This window comes from Taudactylus pleione, unplaced genomic scaffold (assembly GCF_031769625.1).
Source record: "Taudactylus pleione unplaced genomic scaffold, aTauple2 ptg000671l, whole genome shotgun sequence".
In the NCBI taxonomy this organism is placed as follows: domain Eukaryota; kingdom Metazoa; phylum Chordata; class Amphibia; order Anura; family Myobatrachidae; genus Taudactylus; species Taudactylus pleione.
The window spans coordinates 7377938-7403171 of NW_028285073.1; the positions used below are offsets into that span (position 1 = coordinate 7377938).

Below are 25234 nucleotides of genomic sequence, written 5' to 3' on the forward strand. Positions count from 1 at the left end.
GTGGTTTAGGTTTTGGACCAGTGGAAGTAGAAAGCTGTTGAAAGCTTATAGCTGTAGGCCACAATTTGTACAGTACTCATTCCATGATTTGTGTAATAGAGTTTTGTACCGCGATTCCAGGAATAATTCTACTATTTCTCCAGAGTCAGGAAAAAAACGCTGAATTAGAAGCAATTTTGATTTCCCCAAAGGAAGATGAAAGGAACCGCTTAGGCCTGGATTCCATTATTAAATGTCTCTGGCTTAATAATAACAGATTACATTTTTTATTTTTATGATAAAGGGATTTATGTGGCAGTTATGAAGACATAACTCCATACTGAAGTGTCTAAATGGTTTTCAGAGGCAGCCTTTTCAGTTCTTAATGGTGTTTTCATATCGCATATAGCCGCCCTTTTCCAGAGGAAGCACATTTTCTAGACAACTGGAACTGGCTTCTCCGCACAGTCAGGGTCTCCACTCTATAAACATCAAAAACAGGCTCAAGATTTACCTGTGTGTACTAACGCTTTTCACTAACACCACCTTTAGTTACTAAAAATATATGATATATTATACAACACAAATACAGGTTGAGTCTCCCATATCCAAAATGCTTGGGACCAAGGGTATTTTGGATATCGGAATATTCCGTATTTTGAAATAATTGCATACCATTTTGAAATGTCTTAGGAATAGGGCCCAAATCTAAACACAGAATGCATTTATGGTTCATATACATCTTATATACACATCCTGAAGGTTATTTTATACAATATTTTCAATAATTTTGTGGCTCAAACAAAGTTTGTGTAGATACATGAAATTCATTTATATGTCATATACACCTTATACACACAGCCTATAGGTAATTTTATACTTTATTTTTAATAATTTTGGGCCTTAAACAAAGTTTGTGTACAGTGAACCATCAAAAATCAAAGGTTTCACTATTTCAGTCATGCTAAAAATATTCCGTATTTCGGAATATTCGGTATTTCGGAATATTTGGACATGGGAGACTCAACCTGTACTTCTCTCTCTTTTCTGTACCGTACACTATTAATACTTACGGTGCATACACACGTAACGATTTTTTTAACGATTTCATTATAACGACGTCGTTATCGTTCAAAAAATCATTCAGTATCTGAGTTATAACGATGAACGATTATCGTTCATGCGCGTCCCCATTTGTAGGTCATTCTGACTGACCAACTGAACTATTTTCATTAAGGGAAGTTACAAAAATCGTTTGTAGTTAAAAAAATCATTCATTACACTTTAAAAAACCTGACCGACAATCTGACAGATAATCGTTCAGAACAAAATTGTTGTGTGTGTGTGTATGGAGCTTTAAGCTGCATACGCACACAACGATTTTGCAAACAATTTTCTGTCAGATTATCTCTCATATTTTTTACAGTGTAATGAACGATTTTTTTGAACTACAAACGATTTTTGTAACTTCCCTTAATGAAAATCGTTCAGTTGGTCAGTCAGAATAAACTACAAACGGAAACATGCATGAACGATAATCGTTCATAGTTATAACTCAGAATCTGAACGATTTTTTTTCGACGATAACATCGTTATAGTTAAATCGTTCAAAAATCGTTACATGTGTATGCACCTTTACGTATATGTTGTATTAAGTGTGTTTTTGTTTGTTCATGCAAAAGTAAAGCACTTTGAATCCTGTTGGGAGAAAAGTGCTATATAAATAACATTATTATTATTATTATTACTGCTGTTCAGCTTCTTCAGGGAAGACCACTTAAGTTGAAAAAAAGAGACATTTTGGATGGTTTATATTAGAACGTTTTATGGCTTCCTTATACCTTTTTGTGAGAAATCTCAGTGTATAGCCCGACATCCGCGCTCCGCCCTCGGGGGAGGAGACATTTCCCTGTTCCCTCCGTAGGAAGGAACACAGGAAATGTCTGTCTGTCGGCCGCGCTGGGCATACACTGCCCGATGCGGCCGACAGTTACCGGGTAAATATCGCATCGGACGGGCATGCTGGACAATCCTGCATGCCCGACCGAGTAATATTTAACCCTCGGTCGCCCGCACACACGCTACAATTATCGGCCCGATCCGCCGATATCAGGCGGACCGCCCCGATAATTGTAGCGTGTATGGCCAGCATTAGTAATAATAATAATAATAATGACACTTTCTTGTTGCAAAATTCTAACTGGCATAGTTATTTATTTAATTTATTTTTTTGAGGTGGTACTGAGTACCAGCACCTTGTTGTTCTGGAAACGGGATGCTCTTCTGTCATTGCTAGGCCAGGGAGACACCAGCATTGCCACAGGACCATCTGTAGTTTAGGTTTAGTATTAAAACCTTTGATTTTATGGTACCAGCTCCTTTTTCATAGAAAAAAAAACACTGGTTATTGGGGTGAAACAGAAGAGACACAAGTTAAACCATTTATACCAACCGTGAAGTTCACTGAATACTACCCGTGCTTGTCAAGCAGACAGCAAACCATTCCAGTTATTTTATAAATTATGCCCTATATTTTTTCCACTTCCCCAATAGGCTTGTGTGGGGCAGCATGGTGGCACAGTAATGACAAATGCTGCCACTTTTGGTCATGTGTTTCATTCCTGCCATGGCACTATCTGAGCTTTGTTCTGAGTTGCACGTAATGCAGTTGTATTTCTGTCCATTTTCTTAGATCGGAAGTCCCATGCAGGGGAGTATTGGCACCTGAGGGGGCTCGTGTGCTGTGGTAGGCACCCTCCTCTGGGCAGCTTGCCCCACCATTCAGCCACACATCCTACCTTGTGTCTGCAGGCGGGTCCCTCCTCCTCCTCGGCACCATCTTCCCAGAGATTTCTGGAAAGATGGTGCAAAATGCAAGTCTTTGCTTTCGCTGTGCGCTCCATCTTCCCGAAGATGTTACTGGGAAGATGGCGCCATGGGGGAGGAGGGACCTGCTTGCCGGCACAAGGTAGATATACTGTGTGTGGTGCACACCCTGCACTTATTATAAATACCCCCTTAGGCCCATGTGAACATCTGCTTGTCTTCTTAGTTAGATAGATCTATGTGACCGCACCACCCCCAGGAGTTGCCATCATAACTGCCATTAGCATTTGCACCAGCCCCATCCTTGGTGCAGGAAACCCGACTGAAATCGGGACAGATATCCGCCTACGCACAGCTCAGAATAGGACGCCCCTCTCAGAAGTGCCCTGGTTTGTGCCATGCCTCCTCTAGTAGCACCCATGCCCTCTGTAAATTTGGGCACACACTAGCCGATGTGTACCCAGCGCGATATCGCAGGCAACAGGACCCGGCATGCGGCAAGTGCATACACACTTGCCGATGCCAGGTCCGGAGTGGGGGAGGGGCATATAATGCTGCACACTGCAGCATGACATCGCAAGCGACGTCCCGCGGAAACGGACATGTTATGGGTACACACTAGACGATGAACCCGATATGTCGCTCCAATCCGCGGGAACGGACGACCCATCGTCTAGTGCAGTGGTTCTCGAACTCCGTCTTCAGGACCCCACACAGGTCACATTTTCCAGGTCACCCAGCAGGAGCACAGGTGTAGTCATTACTGACTGACACAGTTAAAAGATCCACTGGTGGAGCTAATTATTTCACTTGTGATTCTGTAAGGAGACATGGAAAACATGCACTGTTTGGGGTCCTGAGGACCGAGTTTGAGAACCTGTGGTCTAGTGTGTACCCACCTTAAGTCTCTGTGGTCCTGGCAACTGTTGTATATGCATACGGCAAATTTATTCTACGTTTATATGCCCCTTTCGTACCCAGAAATGCCCGTCCAGGCGCAAAGATGCATATGCAGCCCCCTACAAATATGCAGATTGCTAGGAATCACTCGATCTGTCTGTATTCAGAATCATACAGCTCCTAATCGGGCCCTTTGTGTGTGACGTTTGTGTGGGTTTCCAAGTTCAAAAACATGCTGGTGAGTTAATTGGCTGCTGACAAGTGAACCCTTAGACATGTTGGGAGTCGTGAGCATAAGAGCCAGCGGGACAGGGACTGACTGATGAGAATGATAAAACACTCTCTGTACAGCGCAATGTAATATCATCTGCGTTCTATAAAATAAGCGCTGTCTCTGGGATATCGATAGGCCCTAGTGAATATTTAATCTGTACATTGATTCAACCCACAAGTCTCTTCTTCTACCGTCTGCAGGTAACGTGCCTAATTTACAACAACTTCCTTCATGGCAACACCCAGCGTCACTTCTGAGAAACCCAATGTGTCATTTCACTGTAGCTTTTTATGGCTTCCAAAAAACATATCCTGTGTAAAATGGCCAGTGTGCAAGACCCAAGGAATGATGAGGGGGAGCTGGATCAAAGGCTTGCATGGGCTCTGCTGTTAGTGTACAGCTATTGTAGTTTGGTCAGTGACACTTTAGCCCAAGCGTGAGTCTGCCTGTAGCCGGGGAGAGAGAGTTGGCACCTTCTCAGTTACAGCCCGGGGTTCATCGGCGGGTCAGCCAGCTCTTAATGACCTCACTACACTTGTTTACCTCTCATGGAGGAAGCGCAGCGTTAATGGGATCTAACAGTTAGCAATGAGCGTCCCTTCATCAGCAACGCTAGACAGCAGGCGTAGGTGCATCTAAAGGGTTACGTATCGCAGTCGGAAGATGACTGGCACCACTCCAAAGCATTTTTATAATTGCCATGTTTGCCAGTGGCTGTACTTGTAAACTGTATATTGGTCCCATTTCTAGGAACAATCTTACTATGTTATGGAATTGCAGTTTGTGGACGGTCTTGCTGTAAAATCCTCCTTTAAACAGAAGGCATGCCTATGATAAAGTAGCAGTGTTATTCGGGACTGTTTGTTTTCTAGATAAGTAAAGTGTTAGCCAAAGTAAATAAAACACACATGAGTAGGGGGCATAGTAATGCAGTTTGCGGCCTCAAGTAGCAGGGGGAGGAACCGCGAGGACAAGCTCAGCAGCGAAACGCATCATCAAGCTTCTTCCCATGTCCCTAGTGAAGTGGATCCGGGAGGGTTCCTGCTCTCCCGAGAGTACTGGCCGAAATGAAAGAGTCTTCTGGAAGAGTACAGGGAAGTATTAATGCTCGAGGGGACTCATGAGCAGTGGACCCCCTCTTCTGGGCAGCGAGCCCCACCCTCACCCCCAGCCCCTCTACATTGTGCCAGTGTATTAAGTTTTTTGTGATGGCCACAAAGTGCCTCCAGAGCAGTCGGGTGCAGGCATTTTGTTGCCTGCATCTTCGCTACTTTTTTCGGTGGTGCAAGGGTAAATGAGTTTTGGCTACCGTAATAAATGGTAGTGTGCGCAGCCGGACCCCACTGTAATGTCCGGCGGTACTTCGCTCTGAATTGACTCCCTCCATAGAGCTTTGTATTGTGTTCTATGCAATATAGAGAGCACTGTGATGACAGTGGGCCTGATTCATTACCGATCGCAACTGAAATTACGCACGCAATCGGCCGATTGTTGCATTCTGCACGTGTATATACATTGAAGTGTGCGAAGACTTCACTGCATCAGTGACTACGCAGACCCATCGCAGAGTGATTGGCAGGAAGTGGCCGTTTGGTGATGGGGTGGGGGGGGTTGGATGGCCGGTGAAACAGACGTGCCAGTGCGTTTGAAAGCCGTTACAGGGGCGTGCATAAATAAGCCAATGCGATGCCATACGCAGCTTGGGGTTTCACTGCGTGCAATGAGGTTAGCAATTTCTGAGTTAGGTCAGACCTTGTGCAAGTGTGCATGAGGCTGCGATGGTACTCAATGTTACCGATGGTTTTACAGACTTGCTAAGTATTACGGATGTGTGTAAGGTAAAGTGTGCGTCCTTATGTTTGGCTGCGACGGCATTGCGATTGCAATCACTAGCATATTTTTCCAGTGAGACTGCGTGCGTAATCGCAGTTGCGATGCGTAATGAGTCAGGCCCAGTATAAAACCCCACATTTGTGTGACGAATAGATAATAGCATTTTAGGGATCACTATAGCATTCAGAGAGCATTCAAATATTACGCCTATAATAACACACATATTGGACATTGGGTGTGTGCTAGGACATTAGAGTGCAAGCTCCACTGGGGCAGGAACTACTGATACATATTTTATGTAGAACGCTGCGTTATTACCACAATAATAAAAAATAATTATGAACTGTAGATTCTATCAGTGTCCCTCAGTTGTGAAGTTAATTTGGGAAATGGTTGATTAGTAATGTAGCTTATTATGTCGTTTACAAACAAAGTATATAAAATAACTTGAGAAAACCTTCTATTTTTTGCAGTTATTATCCATGGTTCGTCTTGTAAAGAGAACCTGGAGAGACCGGGGGGGCAGTTAGATACCTCTATCTATGAATATGCAGTTATTTGGGATGGGATTACCAGTCTGCCAGCCTGTTACAGGGGAGGGATATTTTTTCAATCTTTATTCCCCAGTTGCGTCAGATTTTAGGATAACTGTTTGAGACCCTTGATACTGTCAGTAGACTGCACTCTAGTTGACCCTTAGCCTGTGTTAATAAGATTGTAAGAGTTGACTTCTACTTGACCCTTTTTTTTTTTTTTTGCAAACCTACCCACGCCCTCCCTTGTTTTAATAATTCTACAAAAGAATGGGAATGTGGGATGCTTAATCTACAGTTGTGCATATTCAGGACTGGTAACTGGCTCCTTTCACCTTCAAATACTATATTCGTTTAACAATGAGACAAGGGACTCTGTTTACTGAGAGACTAATTGCAAAGTGGTGGCAGATTAGGGTCTATTCTTATTTAAATGCTAAACTTCTACATACACCCTCCTGTTTCATTGTGAAAAGATGACGGAGTATAACTGGTTTGACCATGCTAAAAAATTGCACTTCATTAGGGTTATAGACATAAAGGATTATGCACTTGTGACTAAACGACCATGAAAAAGCTACATTCAAATCTCAAAAACTTATGTGTACAATTTGTTCATTGCTTATAAGGAGCAATTTTACTCCATTCGTCTTTTTAGGGCATCAAAAATCAAAATAAAAATTCTCTTCCTACTTGGTGCCACTCGTATAGACGTCCTACTTGGTGCCACTCGTATAGATGGATGTTACAGTGTAATGAAGCTGCATGAGAAGATTTGTGAAGTACCTTCCAACAATTAGTGTAGTCTTATTGGAACAAGTGTGTGATGCCTAAAGTGGGCACGGTCGTCCCATAATCGAAGTGTCGTGATTAACTCTTCTAAAATGTAATGAACGCCGGGGGTGTTCGTTAAGTTTTAGAAGCGCTAGATTGAGTCCAAGTTACCGAGCCTCCAAAAATCTCTATACTAGACCAAAGGACGCGATGCACCTGGCGCGGGTAAGCCGTGTCTTTTGATCGAATGTGCGTCTTAGTCTCACAATGCCACGTGACAAAACCACTTCTGAATCTGTACAATGGAACTTGGTGTGAAAAAAAAAAAAGCCGTGGGCACCGCATCGTAGCACTTCATACATACATACATACATACATACATACATACATACATACATTCAGGCCCTGGCGCACACGTGTACAAGTGTCACATATCGAATGAATCAGTCCAGTCTCGTGAAGCGGTTATATCGCATTGTGGCTAAGTTACACATTGAGTACAAAAGATGGTTGGCTAGTACTAGGTTACCGTATGTAGCGCAAAGCATTAATGTGGACCTCTATGCAATATATTCGGGTAATGGGTCCTCCTACCCCATCTGTCAGAGCTTTGAGGGTCCTGTTCGTAGACATTCTTACTTTCTGGTCCTAGCAGTCATCTGATACATCAGGGCTTACAAAGTAATGAGAGGTCTGCACTGTACCACAGGCCTTCTGAGTTGAAAACGGTCGCAGCCGTCCCTTGCATCTTTTGCAGCATTGGCTAATGGCGCAACAAAATCCTTCCCTAGTGTACATCTGAGTGTCCGAATATGCACGGACTTAGACGCCCACTCACAGCGACTATAGACGCTGCATTACCGACTGCTGTGTCTTTAGACCACCATTAGTCGCACCATCAAAACTTGCACCAACCCTATGGTAGATGAAGTTTCTATGTCCGAGTATGGCCTCTGTGCGCAACCACTTTGTGACACGCCTGCGACCCTCCCATAAGATGTAACATCTCCTTGCATCTTTTTAGCCATCCCCCTATTACCTACCAGTCACTGTCCAGGAACTCCCTTCACATTTCTGCTACTGGATGTCTAAATTGTGCTACTACTCTGTACGAACAAAATCGTGATGCCTGCGCGATTCAACTCAGACGTCCGACATTGTTGCAACAGACGCAAAAGAATCAGGACTTGAGTGTCTTGGCATTGTCCCATTCGGTAACCATTGCCGATCATTATTTAGCACCCAAGTAATTTACGATCACAAATATCAAACCTGTGCACGACAGCTGGAGGCCCACAGGCTGATTTCTTCTGGTCTGTAACAATTGGTAGTTTGTACTAAATCAACTATGTCATTTGTAATCCAATAGTTATCTTGTTAATGACTTTGCTTAATTGTATTCAGTTAAAGTGGTCCTTTTTTATTTTCACACAACGACGCCTCCATTTTGTAGGCCAAACCCATATGCAGCCTATTGATTCGTGATCTATGTTCATCAGGTACGGACTTTCAGTAAATCAATAAGGCTGCGTTGTAGTGAATATTCATTCATCCCGACAAAATGGCTGCCACCACTGCATGCAGGTGACTGGTCCACTTTGAAATATACTAAAACTTCCTATTTTTCCAGTGCCCACACTGTCCTGTTAATCCAGGTCTGCAAAAAGGAATTGAATTTGGTGCCACGCTATTAATTCAGAAAATCCTTTCAGTGCCAGCTGCTTTTTTTCCTATGAAATGAAACCATGTATAAAAAGTGCTCTTCTAATGCCAGCGGAACCAAGCCTTTCACTATTCACCATTCTATAGCACCAAGTCTGTAATCCTATCAAACCTCAATATTGTTCCGGAGTCATTTCTGCTAATTATTAGAAGGAAAAATCCTGGAATAGCTTCAGGTGGTCTCTAAGATCACTTCCGCCTACTAGACTTACATTCTCCGCTCCAGGATAATGCTCGGGACATTCCACCTGCATCCCCCCCTTTCCCCCCTGGGGTCAGTGAGTGGTAACATCAGGGCAGGATGTCGTTCAGGGCAGTCCTGACTCCACAGGGATTCGCCGCCTCGAAGGGCTGTTGCCCTAGTCAATTTTCTGGTCAGTAATTACTTGAAAGAAGAGTGTGTCTTGTTCAGTAGGGAGGTAATCAAAGAGCATAGTGTCTGGATCCTGTGTCGGAGAGGAAACTATCTGGCCATGAACTTCTTTAGAAAGTCTGGAAAACTTTTTTTCTTGCCAATACAGTATATCATAGAACCTATCTACTGTCTGGATTCAAGTTTTTTTTGCATTTGTTTTTTTCTGTTTACTTTTTGTGTGTGTCTTTTTTAATCTTTTCCTAAAAACTCTGTTCTCGCTGTCAACGGTAACAATTCTTTTTGTCTGGTTCATAGATGACAGTGTATTATGTTAATTTTTATGAGGTCATCCTATGTGTGGTGTAAACGGAAACTTTGTTCCTTTTTTTAATCCTGGAGCAGTACAGACACTGAACTTTTGCCCCACACGTTAGAGCACATCTGGTAGCTATACTGAAGACACGGTGACCTTCATGTTCTACGCACAAGAGAAGGATATGATCAGACACGGAAACGTTCTTGTGATTGCGCCGATGAGTGCTTGGGCGCGTGGATTTATGTTTTAAGTCATTTATTCATTTAGCAGGAGCCGTGCCACTTGAGGAGTAAACAGAAGGCAAAGTAGGGGGGCATTTCGGCGTTGCAGTACTTCTGTGGTGATATAATATTTAGGTTCCAGTTATGTGAATGATTACACGGTGAAATTGTGAATGCCATTGAAATGTAGCTTAAGGAATTTCAGTTGTGCTCCAGTTGATTGAGAAAAGATATCTCTGAGGTGTGATTACTATGGTTTATTATAGGCTTGTAGCGTGCACATACTTGGCGAGTCTTCCCATCAGACGTCCTTCCCTTTTTTGATGATCCAAAAAGCATTTGGCCATGAAGTCTTTTCGAAATAATGACTTCACAAAAGTAGGAGGATACTTCTGGACGCACTTAAGCAGAACGCTAACCAATGGCCATTCTCCAAAGGGAACGGCAAGATGAGCTTAGATTAGAGGCCTTAGTGGTTGTCTGCGGGGGTGTATCTACAAGTCTTTGGGCCCCCGTAGCATAATGAGCTGGGACCTGACAACTCTCCTTACTTTATTAATAACAATGACCACACACAAACATAATAAATACCTATCTCATCCATAGAATTACTTGTACTGTGAAGGTCTTCATTCTACTATGCTAGAAGTCTAGTTTGAATTCTCAAGGATGTGCTTCCAGACACTGTCCTACAACTGCAAATAAGCAGGCAGTGCTGGATCTGCCATAGTTACGAAGGTGCCTGTTTATTAATACCCCTGTCACACTGCCAGCAATAACCCGGGTTACTGTGCAGTGTGAAAGGGCCCAGTTGAAATAACCTGGGTCGAGCGACTCGGCATTTCAACCCTGGTAACGTAACAAGCACTGTTGAACACGTGTTCAACCTGGCTCGCGGTGCAGTGTGAACGGGTAACCCGGGTCGAGGCAACCCGGGTCCCGTTCACGGCATAGGAAGAGCTGGTGCTTGGAGATGATCTCTTCTCCAAACGCCGTCTCAGCATGTGATGGCGGTGATGTCATCGCTCCGGCAATAAGCCGGGTCGGGCCGCCAGTCTGAAGGGGGACACACCCGGGATGTACCCGTGTACAAAATCCAGGGGGGGGGTGACCCTGCATTGCGATGTGAAAGCAGTATAACAGTGTTTTGCCGGAAATCCTCCAAAAATGGCTGTTTTCAGTGTATTCACACAAAAAATAAGCATCCCATGTATGTATGAAGGGGTGATTGCAGCAGATATTTCCATTGCCTCTGCTTTTGATTGTGAAATCAGCCCCCAAAGGTTGGCCCTGATACCAAATGCCATCTTTAGCTGGCATTAGCCCATAGCCTACATTTGCACAACGGATTTGTTACTTGCCACCGTCCGACGACACTGCACACACCGTAAGAATGTCATGTCACAACCCAGAAGTAAAGGGATCGCATATGTAATCAATTTACTTTTTACACTTTGTATCCCTGCATGTGCCCCAAAGAGGGTGGAAAAAACAAGCCGCCCAGAGCTTACACTGACAAATGGGGTCAACTTGAGGCCCTCAAGTACAATTGCTACCGCTAATACTCCAATTGCTTTCCTAAGGTTTTTCTGGCCAACCTGCCAAGCATCTGACTATACAATTAGGTAAATTGTGACCCAGGTTAGAGGTGTTGAAGAGTTGAAGTGCATAAAATAGAGGTAATTACTAGTATTATGAGCCATATGTGACCCATTTTGAGGTTGCAAAACCATGGTGAAGCCAATAATTGCAGAGTGACATTCAGAGTGACACTGTCTGTGGGCAGCACAGACAGTGTAATGGTTAGCGTTACTGCCTCACAACACTGAGGTCGTGGGTTCGATTCCCACCTCGGCTCTAACTGTGGGGAGTTTGTATATTCTCCCTGTGCTTGCGTGGGTTTCCTTCGGGTACTCCGGTTTCCTCCCACACTCCAAAAATATACTGGTAGGTTAATTTGTCCCCAAACAAAAAATTAACCCTAGTGTGTATGTATATGTGTGTGCATGTAGTAGGGAATATAGGCCCTCATTCAGAGCCGTACGCTCTGAGCAGAGCGCACGCTCTGCATGAGGGCCGGGCTCCTTTTTCATGGAGCGTCCTCCTGGACGCTCGTATAGCTGTGGGTCACCACCCACAGGCTATACGAGCGTGCATTTTGATGGCCGCGATGGTCGTGACCATCGCGACCATCGAAATTGCGAGCCGGAGCCTGCGGTTGAGGTTTTCAACCGCAAGCTCCGGAGTGATTTTGGCTCTATCAGAGCCAAAATCACTCCCACTGACATCACTAGTGATGTCAGTGGGCCGGCTTCTGACGGGAGGCGTTCCCGTGGGAACGCCCCCGTCAGGGAGGCACGCCCCCGGCACGCCCACCAAAGGGGGCGTGCTGTCAATCAACATTGACAGCACGCCCCCTTTGATCGGACACAACGAGCGAAGGAAAGTCCTTCGCTCGTCGTGTCTGGCGCATGCGCACGACGGAGCTCCCTCCGTCGTGCGCATGCTCAGTGCAGACCATCGACCCACTTGCGAGCGTACAGCCGCTCGCGAGTGGGTCTGAATCAGGCCCATAGGTTGTAAGCTCCACTGGGGCAGGGACTGATGTGAATGGCCAACTATTCTCTGTAAAGCGCTGCGGAATATGTGTGCGCTATATAAATAACTGGTAATAAATAATACATTTTGATATTCCAATAAGATTCTGTACAAGGTAGGCACCTCATAGCTCTTCTCCGAACTGCAACCTAAAAAAACATTAGGATTTTACTAATAAGCCTCAAAATCATATTCTAAAACAAAATTTGTGTAAACACATGGTGCCAAGTGTACACACTATTTATTTGCTTTATAATCTCACTTGATTTTTCATTTATTTCTAAAGTTACGTGTTCATGTTATATTTAAGTAACTGTTGTTCATTATAGATTAATGGACCTCATTCAGAAATATGCGCAAACCCAATGTTTGCATACATCTCCCATGTTAGAAGATCGGCTGTTTGGGGGCAGGGAGTGGGTGGACCGGCCTGCGTTCCCGGAAACTGAAGCATGTCGCCCCCATTTTGTTTTTGGAATGCCGGGGCCTGGATGTGCGTCTTCCAACTGAAACTTCCTAACAAAGGCTGAGCAGTTTCGTTGCCCATCACTGCGCCCATGGCGACCGATGATAGTGATCCGATGCTGCGTCTTAGGTAGCATTTCCCAGGTAGGGAAGATGAACTGCACAGGTTGTGACAGGTGCAGGGTGCTAGAATTAACACTATTGTGTGATCATATTCTACCACGATATGGAGTCTGTCCTCGCAGAGTGCTGTGTGTGGCTGCTGTAGAACGGCACAGTCCTTGTGAGACAGAGGGCCTAATTCAGACCCGCTCGCGAGCGCAGGACGCTCGCAAGCGGGTCGATGGTGCCCTAATACGCATGCACACGATGGAGGGAGCTCTGTCGTGCGCATGCGCGAGACTCGGCGAGCTACGGCATAGCCGTCGCTCGGGGTCTCGCACCAAAGGGGGCGTGCTGTCGATGGTGACTGACAGCACGCCCCCTTTGGTGGGCGTGCCGGGGGCGTGGCTTCCAGACGGAGGCGTTCCCATGGGAACGCCTACCGTCTGGGTCCGGCCCCACTGACATCAGTAGTGATGTCAGTGGGAGTGATTTTGGCTCTGATAGAGCCAAAATCACTCCAGGGCTTGCGGCAGCGAGACCCTACCGCAGGGTCTCGTTGCAAGCCCGATGGTCGCAATGGTCTTGACCATCGCGACCATCATCATGGACGCTCGCATAAGCTGTGGGTGGTAACCCACAGCTATGCGAGCGTCCAAGAGGCCGCTCCAAGTTGAGGTAGGAGGGCCCTGATTCAGAGCGAGCGCTCTGGTCAGAGCGTCCGGCTCTGAATCAGGCCCAGAGTGTCTTGCCTTCCATCCTTTTGGGGAGTCATCTTGCACAACACTTACAGATGTTTTGTTGGTTTGGGGTGCAGTTTGGGCAGATATGATGGTCATGATTTCTCCTGATGAGGAATGATCTTTATATTGACCCGAGTTATCATTTGGAAATGTTGGCAGCTATTTGGTAAAGTCAGTGAAGAGTGATCTAAAATGGAAACTTGAACCATTCATTTCAAACCACCTTGGGCAACATGATGATTTGGCCAGCCAACGATCAGATAATCGATGATGATGACTTCCGTGTGTCCCTGTTTTCCTAAGAGAGTCCCTTTCCTCTTACTAGAAATATTCTGTCTTCATGACGTTTATGAATTACGTGTCCCAGTATTTCATTTTGAATTTGAAGAGTTGACTTGTTTACATTTTGGCCACGAGGTCTGTAACTGGACCAGGCGCTGTTTACAGTGTGGGGAAAAACTCAAATGCACAGACCTCATAATGACGGGAGTAGTGGGAGAGGGCTCTAGTGGAGCCTACAATATCTTTCTTGGTTCTCACCCCGCCTAGGGCTGGTAGTGTGCATTAGTTACAATGGCCTTTTAACACTGAGAAGATGAAACGCCTGTGATCTCCAGGGAACTACCTAGCACTCAGTCACTGGCAACACAATGGGGTTTAGTGGAGTCATGATGCTTTGTGTTCTAATGAAGGGTGACTGGTTGCTTAAGGCCATACAGTGTAATGTTACGATTGGCCAGCCGATAAGGCTGCGTTATGCAGTGTTTGCGCAGTTTCAGGTAGAACGATGACGTTTTGTCAAAGGTTGACAAAACGTGAAAGGGAAATTACACCGGCATGATAATGAGTGAACATAGCCTTTATCATTTTGATTTGATGGGTTAATTGGATAATCAAAATAAATTAACAACATTTGTTTTTATTTTTATTGATCTAATATATAAGTCTTGAAGTGTCAAAATAAGATAAAGCGTCATGTAAAACTGTGCCACCTAGTGGGCAGATTATCAATAAAACGTATGTAATTAGCATTACTGGTAATAGAAAAAAAAATAAGTCAAACATAGGGACGCGCATTGCCAAGAAAACCATAAGCAGTCAGTCCAGCACAGACTAAATAAGGAGGATTGTAGCTGGGATAGGCCGTGACCATCACCTTTCTGCATTTGTTCAGCAATCTATCATTTATAGTCCTTTTTCATCTTGCAGATCATTTTATGGGGCCGGACTGAGAAATGCCTGAAGGAAACTGCGGAAGAACTGAGGCAGATGGGCAGTGAATGCCATTATTTTATTTGTGACGTTGGCAATCGGGAGGAGGTTTACCAACAAGCAAAGTCCGTCCGGGAAAAGGTAAGACCTCTGCTACCAGGGCAAGGAACTTGTTCAGAGACCGTTGTCAAGCAGAATATAAACCTGTCTGGAAACATGGAGACCATGTCAACTTTTTTTTTTTTTTTGCTAGAAATTACAATGATGACTCCTGTGCTAAACTGTTTCCGTTCTCTTTATCTTGCAGGTGGGTGATGTCACCATTTTAGTGAATAACGCTGCGGTTGTTCATGGGAAGAGCTTAATGGACAGTGACGACGATGCTCTTCTGAAGTCCCAGCACATCAACACACTGGGGCAGTTTTGGGTACGTTCCTTTTTTTTAATTGTGTATTAGTAAATCTTATTCTACCTAAAGAACCACAAAACCTAAAGGACAGGTTATCTTCTATAAACCAATAATATTTATCAACCTATACTGTACATGCATCACAAATAAAAGGATAAAACTGACCATGGGGGAAGCTATTTTTCCTGTGCGCATCACTCTTCCTATCTAAAGCATCTTTAGTGGGATCTAAAATAAGTGACTACAGAAAAGTGGAGTACACAGGGGTAAAAATAAAATCAATTCTCTCCAGTATAAGAAAACAAATGTACCGTATTTGAATATTATCATATTGGATAGACTTGTATTTTGTTGCCAGAGGCAATTATAATTATGGCTGGAATCGGTATAAAACACAGAAGGTTGGGATCCTGGTAGTCAGAATCCCGATTATGGGATCCCGACAGGGTTAACATACCGACACTTGTTGGTCGTTATGCTAACCCTATCCCTCCCCCCCCCCTGGTGCCTAAAACCTAACCCCTTAGTGCCTAACCCTCCTTCTAGTGCCTAACCCTTAAACCTAACCCTCCCCCCAACCCTGTTACTTATCTTCGGTATCCCGGCAGTCAGGATGCTGATGCCGGGATTTTGACCGACACCCGTATCTGGCGCCGGTAAGCGTCGGCATCCCAATCACCGGGATGCCGAACGCATACCATTATGGCTTTTGTTTCATAAAATGTCTTTGTATTCTTAAACTGAAAAGTGTAAGTGAGGACGACCTACCTATTAACTACTAATGGGGTGGCCACCAAAAAGCATTGAGTGGTGTAAGATATACCATGTAATCTATATGTCTTGCTCTTAGATGTCATTCACAATACACACATCAAACCCGTGTGGCTATAATTCCTGTTGGCCATGGCTGTCATTTATACTTCCCATTATAAGTGTAAGTTATTGATAGACGCCAGAAGCACCAAACATGTGAGTGACTGAGCCCCTGGTACTGTGTTGGGTTTACACCTATGAAGAGGGTTCTATCATCCTACGCACCATAAAATGCTAATTAGCCTGTAGTTGGGGGCTGTATAACATGACAACTGCTTTGCATATTGATGTTTAAGTATATTACATACAGTAATTGAGGCTAGCGATATTCACGGTGTAGTTAATACACATACTAATGTACCGTACGGAAATCTTTGTTTTGTGGCAGACCACGAAAGCCTTCCTGCCACGCATGTTGGAACTGCAGAACGGGCACATTGTCTGCATAAACTCAGTCCTGGCCTTATCTACAATCCCCGGGGCCATTGACTACTGCACTTCTAAAGCCTCCTCTTTTGCTTTTATGGAGAGCTTGACCTTGGGGCTCTTGGACTGCCCAGGAGTTAACGCCACCACAGTATTACCCTTCCATACCAACACGGAGATGTTCCAAGGAATGCGAATAAGGTTTGTGCTGTATTCTATGTTTTCTTTCTTGTTTCGTTCCTTTTTTTTTTTTTTTTTTTCTTAAATAATATAGTACAGGTTGAGTCTCCCGTATCCAAAATGCTTGGGACCAGGGGTATTTTGGATATCGGAATATTCCGTATTTTGGAATATTTGCATATCATAATGCGATATCTTGGAAACAGGACCCAAATATACACACAGAATGCATTTATGTGTTATATACACCTTATACACACAGAATGCATTTATGTGTTATATACACCTTGTACACACAGAATGCATTTATGTGTTATATACACCTTGTACACACAGCCTGCAGGTCATTTTATACAATATTTTCAATAATTTTGTGGCTCAAACAAAGTTTGTGTACAGAAATTAAATTAATTTAGGTTTCATATACACCTTATACACACAGCCTAAAGGTAATTTTATACTTTATTTTTAATAATTTTTTTGCCTTAAGCAAAGTTTGTGTATAACCATCAAACAGCAAAGGTTTCACTATCTCAGTCATGCATAAAAAATTCCAGATTTCGGAATATTCCGTATTTCGGAATATTTGGCTATGGGAGACTCAACCTGTAATGGCTTTAAGACTGAACAAATAAACGGTTCCCTTATGATGGAGATAAATATATAGCTTTAAACATACAATAAATCTTTTTTAGTCTAGGTACACACTGGCCAATCTATCGGGCGTTCCATTGAACGGCCACTATATCGTGGGCGCTGCAGGCGTGTATCAGTGATATGTCTGTGAACGACGTCTTTCAGACCTATCGCGTCGGCTGTGCTGCACAGCCGATGGCAGATTTATCTGCAGAGCACCTGTACACTTGCTGCAGAGGCCGCTGGTGAATGACATTACAACTGGGCGGGTACATGGGACGACACATCGGGCCGACGATTGGTAAGTATATGTATGCACTTACCAGTCGTCAGGGGCCGATCCGTCGTCCTACTGTGTACCCAGCTTTGATCTCGCCCGGCTCCTCCCGTCAAGATATAACCTTATTTACTCCTATGGACGCGACCATCTTGACATGCAGACTTGCCTGCTTTACCATAAAATCTGGTGCATTAGGGATCTCCCGAAACAGCATCCGCTTAACATCATTCTGAGCTCTGAATGACCATTTAGTAACGTACATTACCATCCTACTATACAGAAAACCATAACAAAGACTACTGCCCAACAAAGTGCATTTCCTTTTTACAATCGCAGTTAACGTTTTCCAAATGTGGTTAGGCGTAACTTTATACGCACAGCGCGGAAAATGCATTGTTTCTGATTACTTCCTTTATTATACAGGTTTCCAAACATTTTCCCCCCTTTAAAGCCAGAGACCGTGGCCAGAAGGACCGTGGAGGCTGTTCAGAAGAATCACGCTCTCTTACTGCTTCCTTGGACAATGCACATTCTCGTAATCTTGAAAAGGTAAATCTATCGCTTTTATGTCTCCAACCCATATGATAAACATATTATAAATATGGATGGACTTTAAGAGACAGAGGTGCCGGAACTTTTGTTGATGCTCCGATCACTCACTGCAGTGTTCCCGCAAGTAAAAGAACTGCGTCCCCATCCTCTAGAACAGGGGTGGGGAACCTTTTAACTGCCGTGGGCCATTTTGATACATTTAACATTATTTGCGGGGCTGGTGCAGGCCACACCCCCTCAGTGTGATGTCATATGGGTGCGGGGCCACATAGCCGGTCATTACAGAAATGCCCAGAGGATGCTCCGGGGAGCTGTAAGAGCAGCGGTGTGACCGTCTGAAGTGTCTTAAGGATGCTCCAGGCGGCACTGCTGCAGAGATTCTGGCATTCTAGATACCCTGCTAGCCAGATGAGGCTAGCAGAAAAAAGCTCAGAGGGCCAGACCAAATGATTCCTTGGGCCTTTATATGGCCCCCGGGCCTGAGGTTCCCTATCTCTGCTCTAGAACTATAAGGCTAAACCATTAGAAAATTAATGCATATGGCTAGATTCAATGAGCTGCGGGACTTACCACGAGGCTGCAGCTCTGCCCAGAGCTATTCAGTTATTGCCGCTATCCCATGCGGTAAGCCCTGAGAATGCACTTAATGCAAATTTCTCTTCCCTCTGGGACTTACCGCGTAGTAATGCTATAGCTCCGGGCACTTAACCCCGGAGCTATGAGTTAACGCACATTAGCCGCGGTCTTACAGTATGTGGAAATTGCTAAATTATTGAATGGCTTCAGGAGTTAAACCCGTAAAGCGCTGCGGAATATGTGTGCGCTATATAGATAACTGGTAATAATAACTGCAGCAGCACGGTAAGTCCCGTGGCTAATTGAATCCGTCAAATAGAATCTAATTGCCATTAGCAACCCCACCACCTGTTCTGTATTTTGGAACAGTATTTATCAATGCCCTCTAAAAAGAATAAATTATAAGTCAATGTCAATTATGACCCCTGTTGTGTCATGGACTCTCCTAAACTTTTTTTCTCTCCTTTAGTGTCTCTTGATAGTTCAACCTTTTTTTTTTTTTTTAACATCCTGTCTTGTTTTCTGCAAGTGTCTTATAAGCCTTCTTTATGCTGCATCCTGTCTTTCAGTCTTTAACTCCTCTGTTCTTTTGCAAACATTTGTCAGCAGTAAAACGGTAGTACTTCCTTCCCCTTTGTATACATGAAACCACAGGTAGTTTCAGTTTCACATCCTTTCTCCTCTAGACCAAACACGTCTGTTTATATTTTGTTTTCCCCTCCTCTTTCACTCCAGCATTCTCCCTCAATCAGCACTTGAAGAAATCCACAGGTTTTCTGGAACGTATACTTGTATGAACACTTTCAAAGGGAGGACATAGATCCCGCTGGAAAATATTGGAACTGTCCATGAAGTGGGGGCTGAGTCCCCCCTTCACCCCCAACAAGGTTGTGAGGCACCCTCTTCACATACGGCAAAATGGATCTCTTCCAGGTCAACGATTCTGCAGTACGGCCTTTGTTCAGGCCCAAATATTGCTGAACTGTAAAGAATCTAGAAGATGTGACAGTTATAATTTTTTTTTTATTTTTTTTTTTAAACTTTTTGTTTTTATTTTTAAGAGTTTTATTGTTTAAATCGACTGGTAGCATAAAGATTTAAACGTCGTTTTAATAGAATTTTTAACGGATTATGCTACAGTCGCTTGATGTATAATCTATTTCCAAATTTATTTTGGAAAATGAGCCAGTGCGGCTCTTGTTTGTCTTTCGTTATTGCCTTTTTTTCTCTGTGATTTGTGTGTGTGGTTTGTTTAGGTTTTTTTTGTGTGTTTTTTTTTTTTTTCTCCGATAAAGCAATCAGAATGATAATTCACCTTTTAAAATCAAGTAGGGTTTTTTGGGGGTTTTTTTGTCCCTAACCTTGAGGGTTGATGCTTGTGGGGGAAGTCATTTTTAAGGGCTTGAAGAAGAAAATCAGGTTTTGTACAGTTTTTGTTTGTTTTTAAGTCATATTTAAAAATAGAGAATAGAAACCAGTTGTTCTCTGACTTTTTTTTTTTTTTTTTCCTTCATAGGCAGAAATCGCTAATGTCAGCAGCTATAATATATGTCCGTTGTATAAATGCAATTTTCACCACAACACAAATACTACTCTGCGGTTTTAGTGACTTTTGAAATAATTCAATTAAAATATCTGAAAAATATGGATAATGTTTGTTTGTTTTTTTAATTTGTACAGGTTGTGTCGCGTAAACGCATTCTTTTGTGCCTTGATAAGGTGTTATGTTTAACCACTGTTTTGTACTGAGTTTAATTAATACCTGAAGTGCTACAATGTAAATCTGCTGCTTAGCGCAACTCTGCACAATGGAGTTTCTCCTAAACTGTAAATGTGTTTGCTTTTTCATGTCCATTGTATACCCATAGCCTTCTATTAAATATACCCTTCGCATTGCCAGTGTTGGCTAAGGACTAGAGTCCCACAGAACCTTGGGGGCCTACATGCCGCTGACTGCCTGCTGCCAATTGCGAGACCAGGCCTCATCTATTGTGGCACATTGACGAAAGCCAGACTAATATATTGACAGTGCAGCGGGTGGGAGCGGCCCTTCCTGCTGATCAGTCTTTTTAGGCCGTCAGCTTCATTCCTATTTTTGCTGAGCATCGGGTGTCAAAGGAGCATGTGCTGAGTCCTGATTGGAGGAGCCAATCACATGATCCTCTGTCCCTTGGAACAGTAACGTGGAGGTTCCTTATAATACATATTCTTTATAAATATATGGAGAAACATCTACTACTACTACTACTACTGAAATTGTTCCCGTGTATTGCATCTTGAGCCATATTCCCTGTTGTAGGTTTATAGAGGGATTTCTATACAAAGTGTGCTGGATCTGGGCCCTCGGGTGCTGTGCATATACACTATGTCCTCTTCTGTGAAACGTCTGCAGTATCTGGACCTTGGTGGTGATAAGGCAACAGACTATTTCTCTCTGGGAGCATTTTGTGACCATTCTCTGGGTAAGGTGTGGTTTGCAGAATTCTTTTGGAACCTATTTTTTAGGGATGGCCATTGATAGATAAGAACCATTGATGGTTTTGTCATCGATGGCAGAGATCCAAAATGTCCTCTGCCATCAATGGCAGACTGGGAACCGATGGTTTTTCTCTGGGTCCCAACGTCACTGGGCTTAGTCCCACCCCCCCGGCAGCACGTTAAGCCTCACCCCTGGTTCTGATTGGCCCACGGCCCGCCTCTGCCTGGGAGGGGGAAACCATTGATTGGTTACCATAGATGGTTATCTGCCATCCACTGTAATCGATGGACAGCCCACCAATGGCCATCTCTACCTACAGTATTTAATACTGTCTTTCCCCCCCCCCCAACTACAGTTGCAGCATGATTTGACTATCCCTGCAATTCAGCAAATGTGTAACGTAAGAGTTATTAGAGATCTCTCTTGTCTTGGACAAACTGACATTGCAGACCACAGGCGCCATTATTCTCAAAGACGACTGCTCTGGGTTGTTTACTCAGCTACTGTTTATTTATTTTTTTCTCTCTCATTCCCCATTCACCAAGGAGAATTTTCCACTACATGCAAAAACAGCCAATGTTTACCCCGCATGCAAAATAAATACATGTATTTGCACCCCTTGCATTGCAACACGGTTTGTTCAGGTGCAGTTACTCCTTTTTTACGTAGCTCCCACCTCTGATTCAGCCCCATAATCGGATCCATCCCTACATTATATCCTTCTCTGCATAGTAATTTTAGTCTGTGCATACACGTTTATTTAAAAAATAATTGTTTTCAAATATCTTCAGGCTGTAGAGTCACAGGAGGAGGCATGAGGCTGGAGAGTCACAGGGGGAGGCATGAGGCTGGAGAGTCCAGGGGGAGGCATGATGATGCTGGATAGTCATGGGATAAGGTTGGAGAGTCACAGGAGGAGGCATGAGGCTGGAGATACACAGGGGGCATGAGACAAGGGGGATATGGGGGAACATTGATGTATGGGGCTGGAGAGTCACAGGGGGAGGCATGAGGCTGGAGAGTCATAGGGGATAAGGTTGGAGAGTCACAGGGAGAGGCATGAGGCTGGAGATACCAGGGGGCATGAGACAAGGGGGATATGGGGGAACATTGAGGTATGGGGCTGGATAGTCACAGGGGGAGGCATGAGGCTGGAGAGTCATAGGGGATAAGGTTGGAGAGTCACAGGGAGAGGCATGAGGCTGCAGATACACAGGGGGCATGAGATCAGGGGGATATGAGGGAACATTGTGGTATGGGGCTGGAGAGTCACTGAATGGATGAGGCTATATGGCGGGCAGAATAGCTAATGACTCTCCAAATAACGGGTCACACATACTAGTTATGAATATAGTTATCCAGTGGTGGATTGAATAAAAAAAATGCCTATTGTCATGATAATTGAATTGTTTGACTACAACCACCATCTTCTGTATACAAGAGAAATCGGCAATTCCATGTGGAGTGGCATCGTTTCCTAATGGACTCTTACCGCTAAAGGTGCATACACACACAACGATTTTTTTGAATGTTTATCGTTCAATCGTTGAAAAAAATCGTTCACTTTCTGAGTTAAAACGATGAACGATTATCGTTCATGCACGTTCACGTTTGTAGTTCAGTCAGCCTGACCAAGTCAACGATTTTCAGTAAGGGAATATGCAAAAATCGTTTGTAGTTCAAAAAAATCGTTCATTACATTTAGTAAATGAACGATTTTAGTAAACGATTTTCGTTCATTTACTAAATCGTTGTGTGTGTATGCAGCTTAAGGAACACGGGGGATCCCTATCTTTGCTTTGTTGTAATTTTCTTTTCACTAGTAATGCTGCTGTATGGTTTTCATTTTGGTTGTAAAGTTCACAGCTGTGTGTGGGGCTTCATATGTGGATGCACAATATGGGTTCATGCATAATACAAGCCTGATTCCCCACGATCAGGTCATGTCTATTGTGCAATACAAGTTCCTAAACTGTGAATATGTTGGAATGTAATACTGTGTCATCTCTGTTAGATAATTATATCTCTGTTACTGTGCTAAGGACGAGGCTCATTCCATATATCACTGCTGCAAATCCATTTACTGAGTATCTGCTGCATGACCTCTGTGGCTTCTGCACTTGGGATTGTGATCTGTTATCGCTACACGCCTCCCGTACTACAATATAAGGTTACATTTACTGTCTGTCAATATATATAGAAGTATTCCCTAGCACGGCATGACTGTGTTACAAGACACAAATCTGTAATTAGGATTATCCCCAATGTTTTTATTTGAGATTTCCAGACGTGGTAAGTGCCAGCAACAATTGTCTTTCTGTTTTGTATACATATATGGCATTAATATTGCCACGCAGTTGGTACCGTGTATAATATGGGTAGTATGAGCATGGGCATATTTCATATTTGAAATTAGGTAAATATCAGCGATGTAACTTCAACTTACAGCACCCGGTTCTGGCCATACACCCCTCGGCGCATTGCATCATGTCATGGGGGGCGGGCCACAAGTGGCCGAAACAATAGCACTGCCCAGATCATCCTCAGGATCCAGAGGGTGCTGCGGGTGGCACTACATCCGTGATTCTGTCGGGAATGGCACCCTACAGCCAGATACAGGGACAGTGTATGGTCAGCGGTGCTGCCTACAGAGAGCTACGCTCTGTGGTGAAGCATCGGTAGCCCATAGCTAGTTACGGGCGGCCTTGGTAATTATATCAGGATTGTACACTCCAGCAGATCCTGCACTCCAGTGAAATTAATGAAGGAGTGATTGCGGAGCACTGGGTTAGAACATAAACATTACAGACCCATATTACATACACCAGGAGCAGATAGTATAGCAGTGCTGACCAGGTAACCACCATATATGTGCCTGCTGCCTGGATTTAGGGCCTGTTCATTCTGTGAGACACATAGGTGGCAATTTAAAAAAAAAATTGGACGTGCAAAAAACAATTGAATCTCCCCCTCGGGAAGGCCCAAAGTTCACTATATGGTGTGATTAGGCTGTGGAAAGGTGCGCAACAGAATCAGATAATTTCATGCCTTTCTTAGAAAAAAAAATGCTATTTGTAGACAGTATTATAGTTTCAGTGAATAAATCAGATCCGAGGAACGGTGTCTCTGATAGTGAAGATAAATTGGAAACTGAACAGGTTTCTGTATTCCTCCCTCTGGATCAGTGCAAAGTAGAATTTAAAAGAGAATTGAGTAGACATTTATTTCTATAGTAATGTTATCTGAGGGCAGGCTTTGGAATGGCCCACAGGGGTACAGGGGATATACCCGGTGGGCCCCACTGCCTGAGGGCCCACCCACTCCTCTAGGTGTCAGGTTCCAGACCTCAAATCATACATTCTTACTCTATTAGATGGTCAGTTACCTGGTGAAGTAGTACCACTGATCATGGGTCCTTGGTTCCTTTCTATAGATACTACACAAAGATTTGCCTACTGGTCAACCAAGCATCTGTGGTGGCTGGCCACACTCCTTAAGCTAAGGCCCTTACCATTGCATTCCCCTGGTGGGCCCTTCATGGCCCAGTCCGACACTGTCTGAGGGGGCCCAGTAATGCTACAGTATGTGATGTGGGTGGGTCTGCATATACTGTACATGCATGCATACATTATATATATATATATATATATATAAAAACACACCTTGACAGAGGGGCCATAAAGCTCCGAAACATTGGATTTTTGTAACACCATTTAATACATTTGTTGAATACCAGCCTCTGAGTGCCGCAGCTTTTTGTTTTTTTCTGGATCTACACCTATTCTGAGGGCACCGGAGCAGGCTGTTACTTCAGAGGAGTGCCGGTCCATCCAATCTGTGTGTGTATGTGTATGTATGTATGTATGTGTATATATATATATATATATATATATATCTATATAATATATATATCCTGAAAAGGACCCTACTGTTTGCCAACATGGTATTAGTCTTTGGTTGTGTTTTAACAGTGAATAGTCCTGAAAAAGACCACACTTTTGAAGGCTGAGATGTCAAAATAATTAAACTT

At 43.8% G+C, this 25234-nt stretch overlaps 1 protein-coding gene across 2 annotated transcripts in view; it reads left to right on the forward strand.

The window, feature by feature from the left end:
* DHRS3 (dehydrogenase/reductase 3) overlaps positions 1-20370 on the forward strand; it is a 36993-nt gene extending 16623 nt beyond the window's left edge. For both annotated transcript variants that reach the window (XM_088455821.1, XM_088455820.1), the window contains exons 2-6: positions 14851-14994; positions 15161-15280; positions 16464-16702; positions 18021-18146; positions 19461-20370. In XM_088455821.1, the coding sequence (XP_088311947.1) occupies positions 14911-14994; positions 15161-15280; positions 16464-16702; positions 18021-18146; positions 19461-19545 (654 nt within the window). In that variant the 5' untranslated portion in view covers positions 14851-14910 and the 3' untranslated portion in view covers positions 19546-20370. The remainder of the gene's footprint in view (positions 1-14850; positions 14995-15160; positions 15281-16463; positions 16703-18020; positions 18147-19460) is intronic.
* Positions 20371-25234: the final 4864 nt, after the last annotated feature.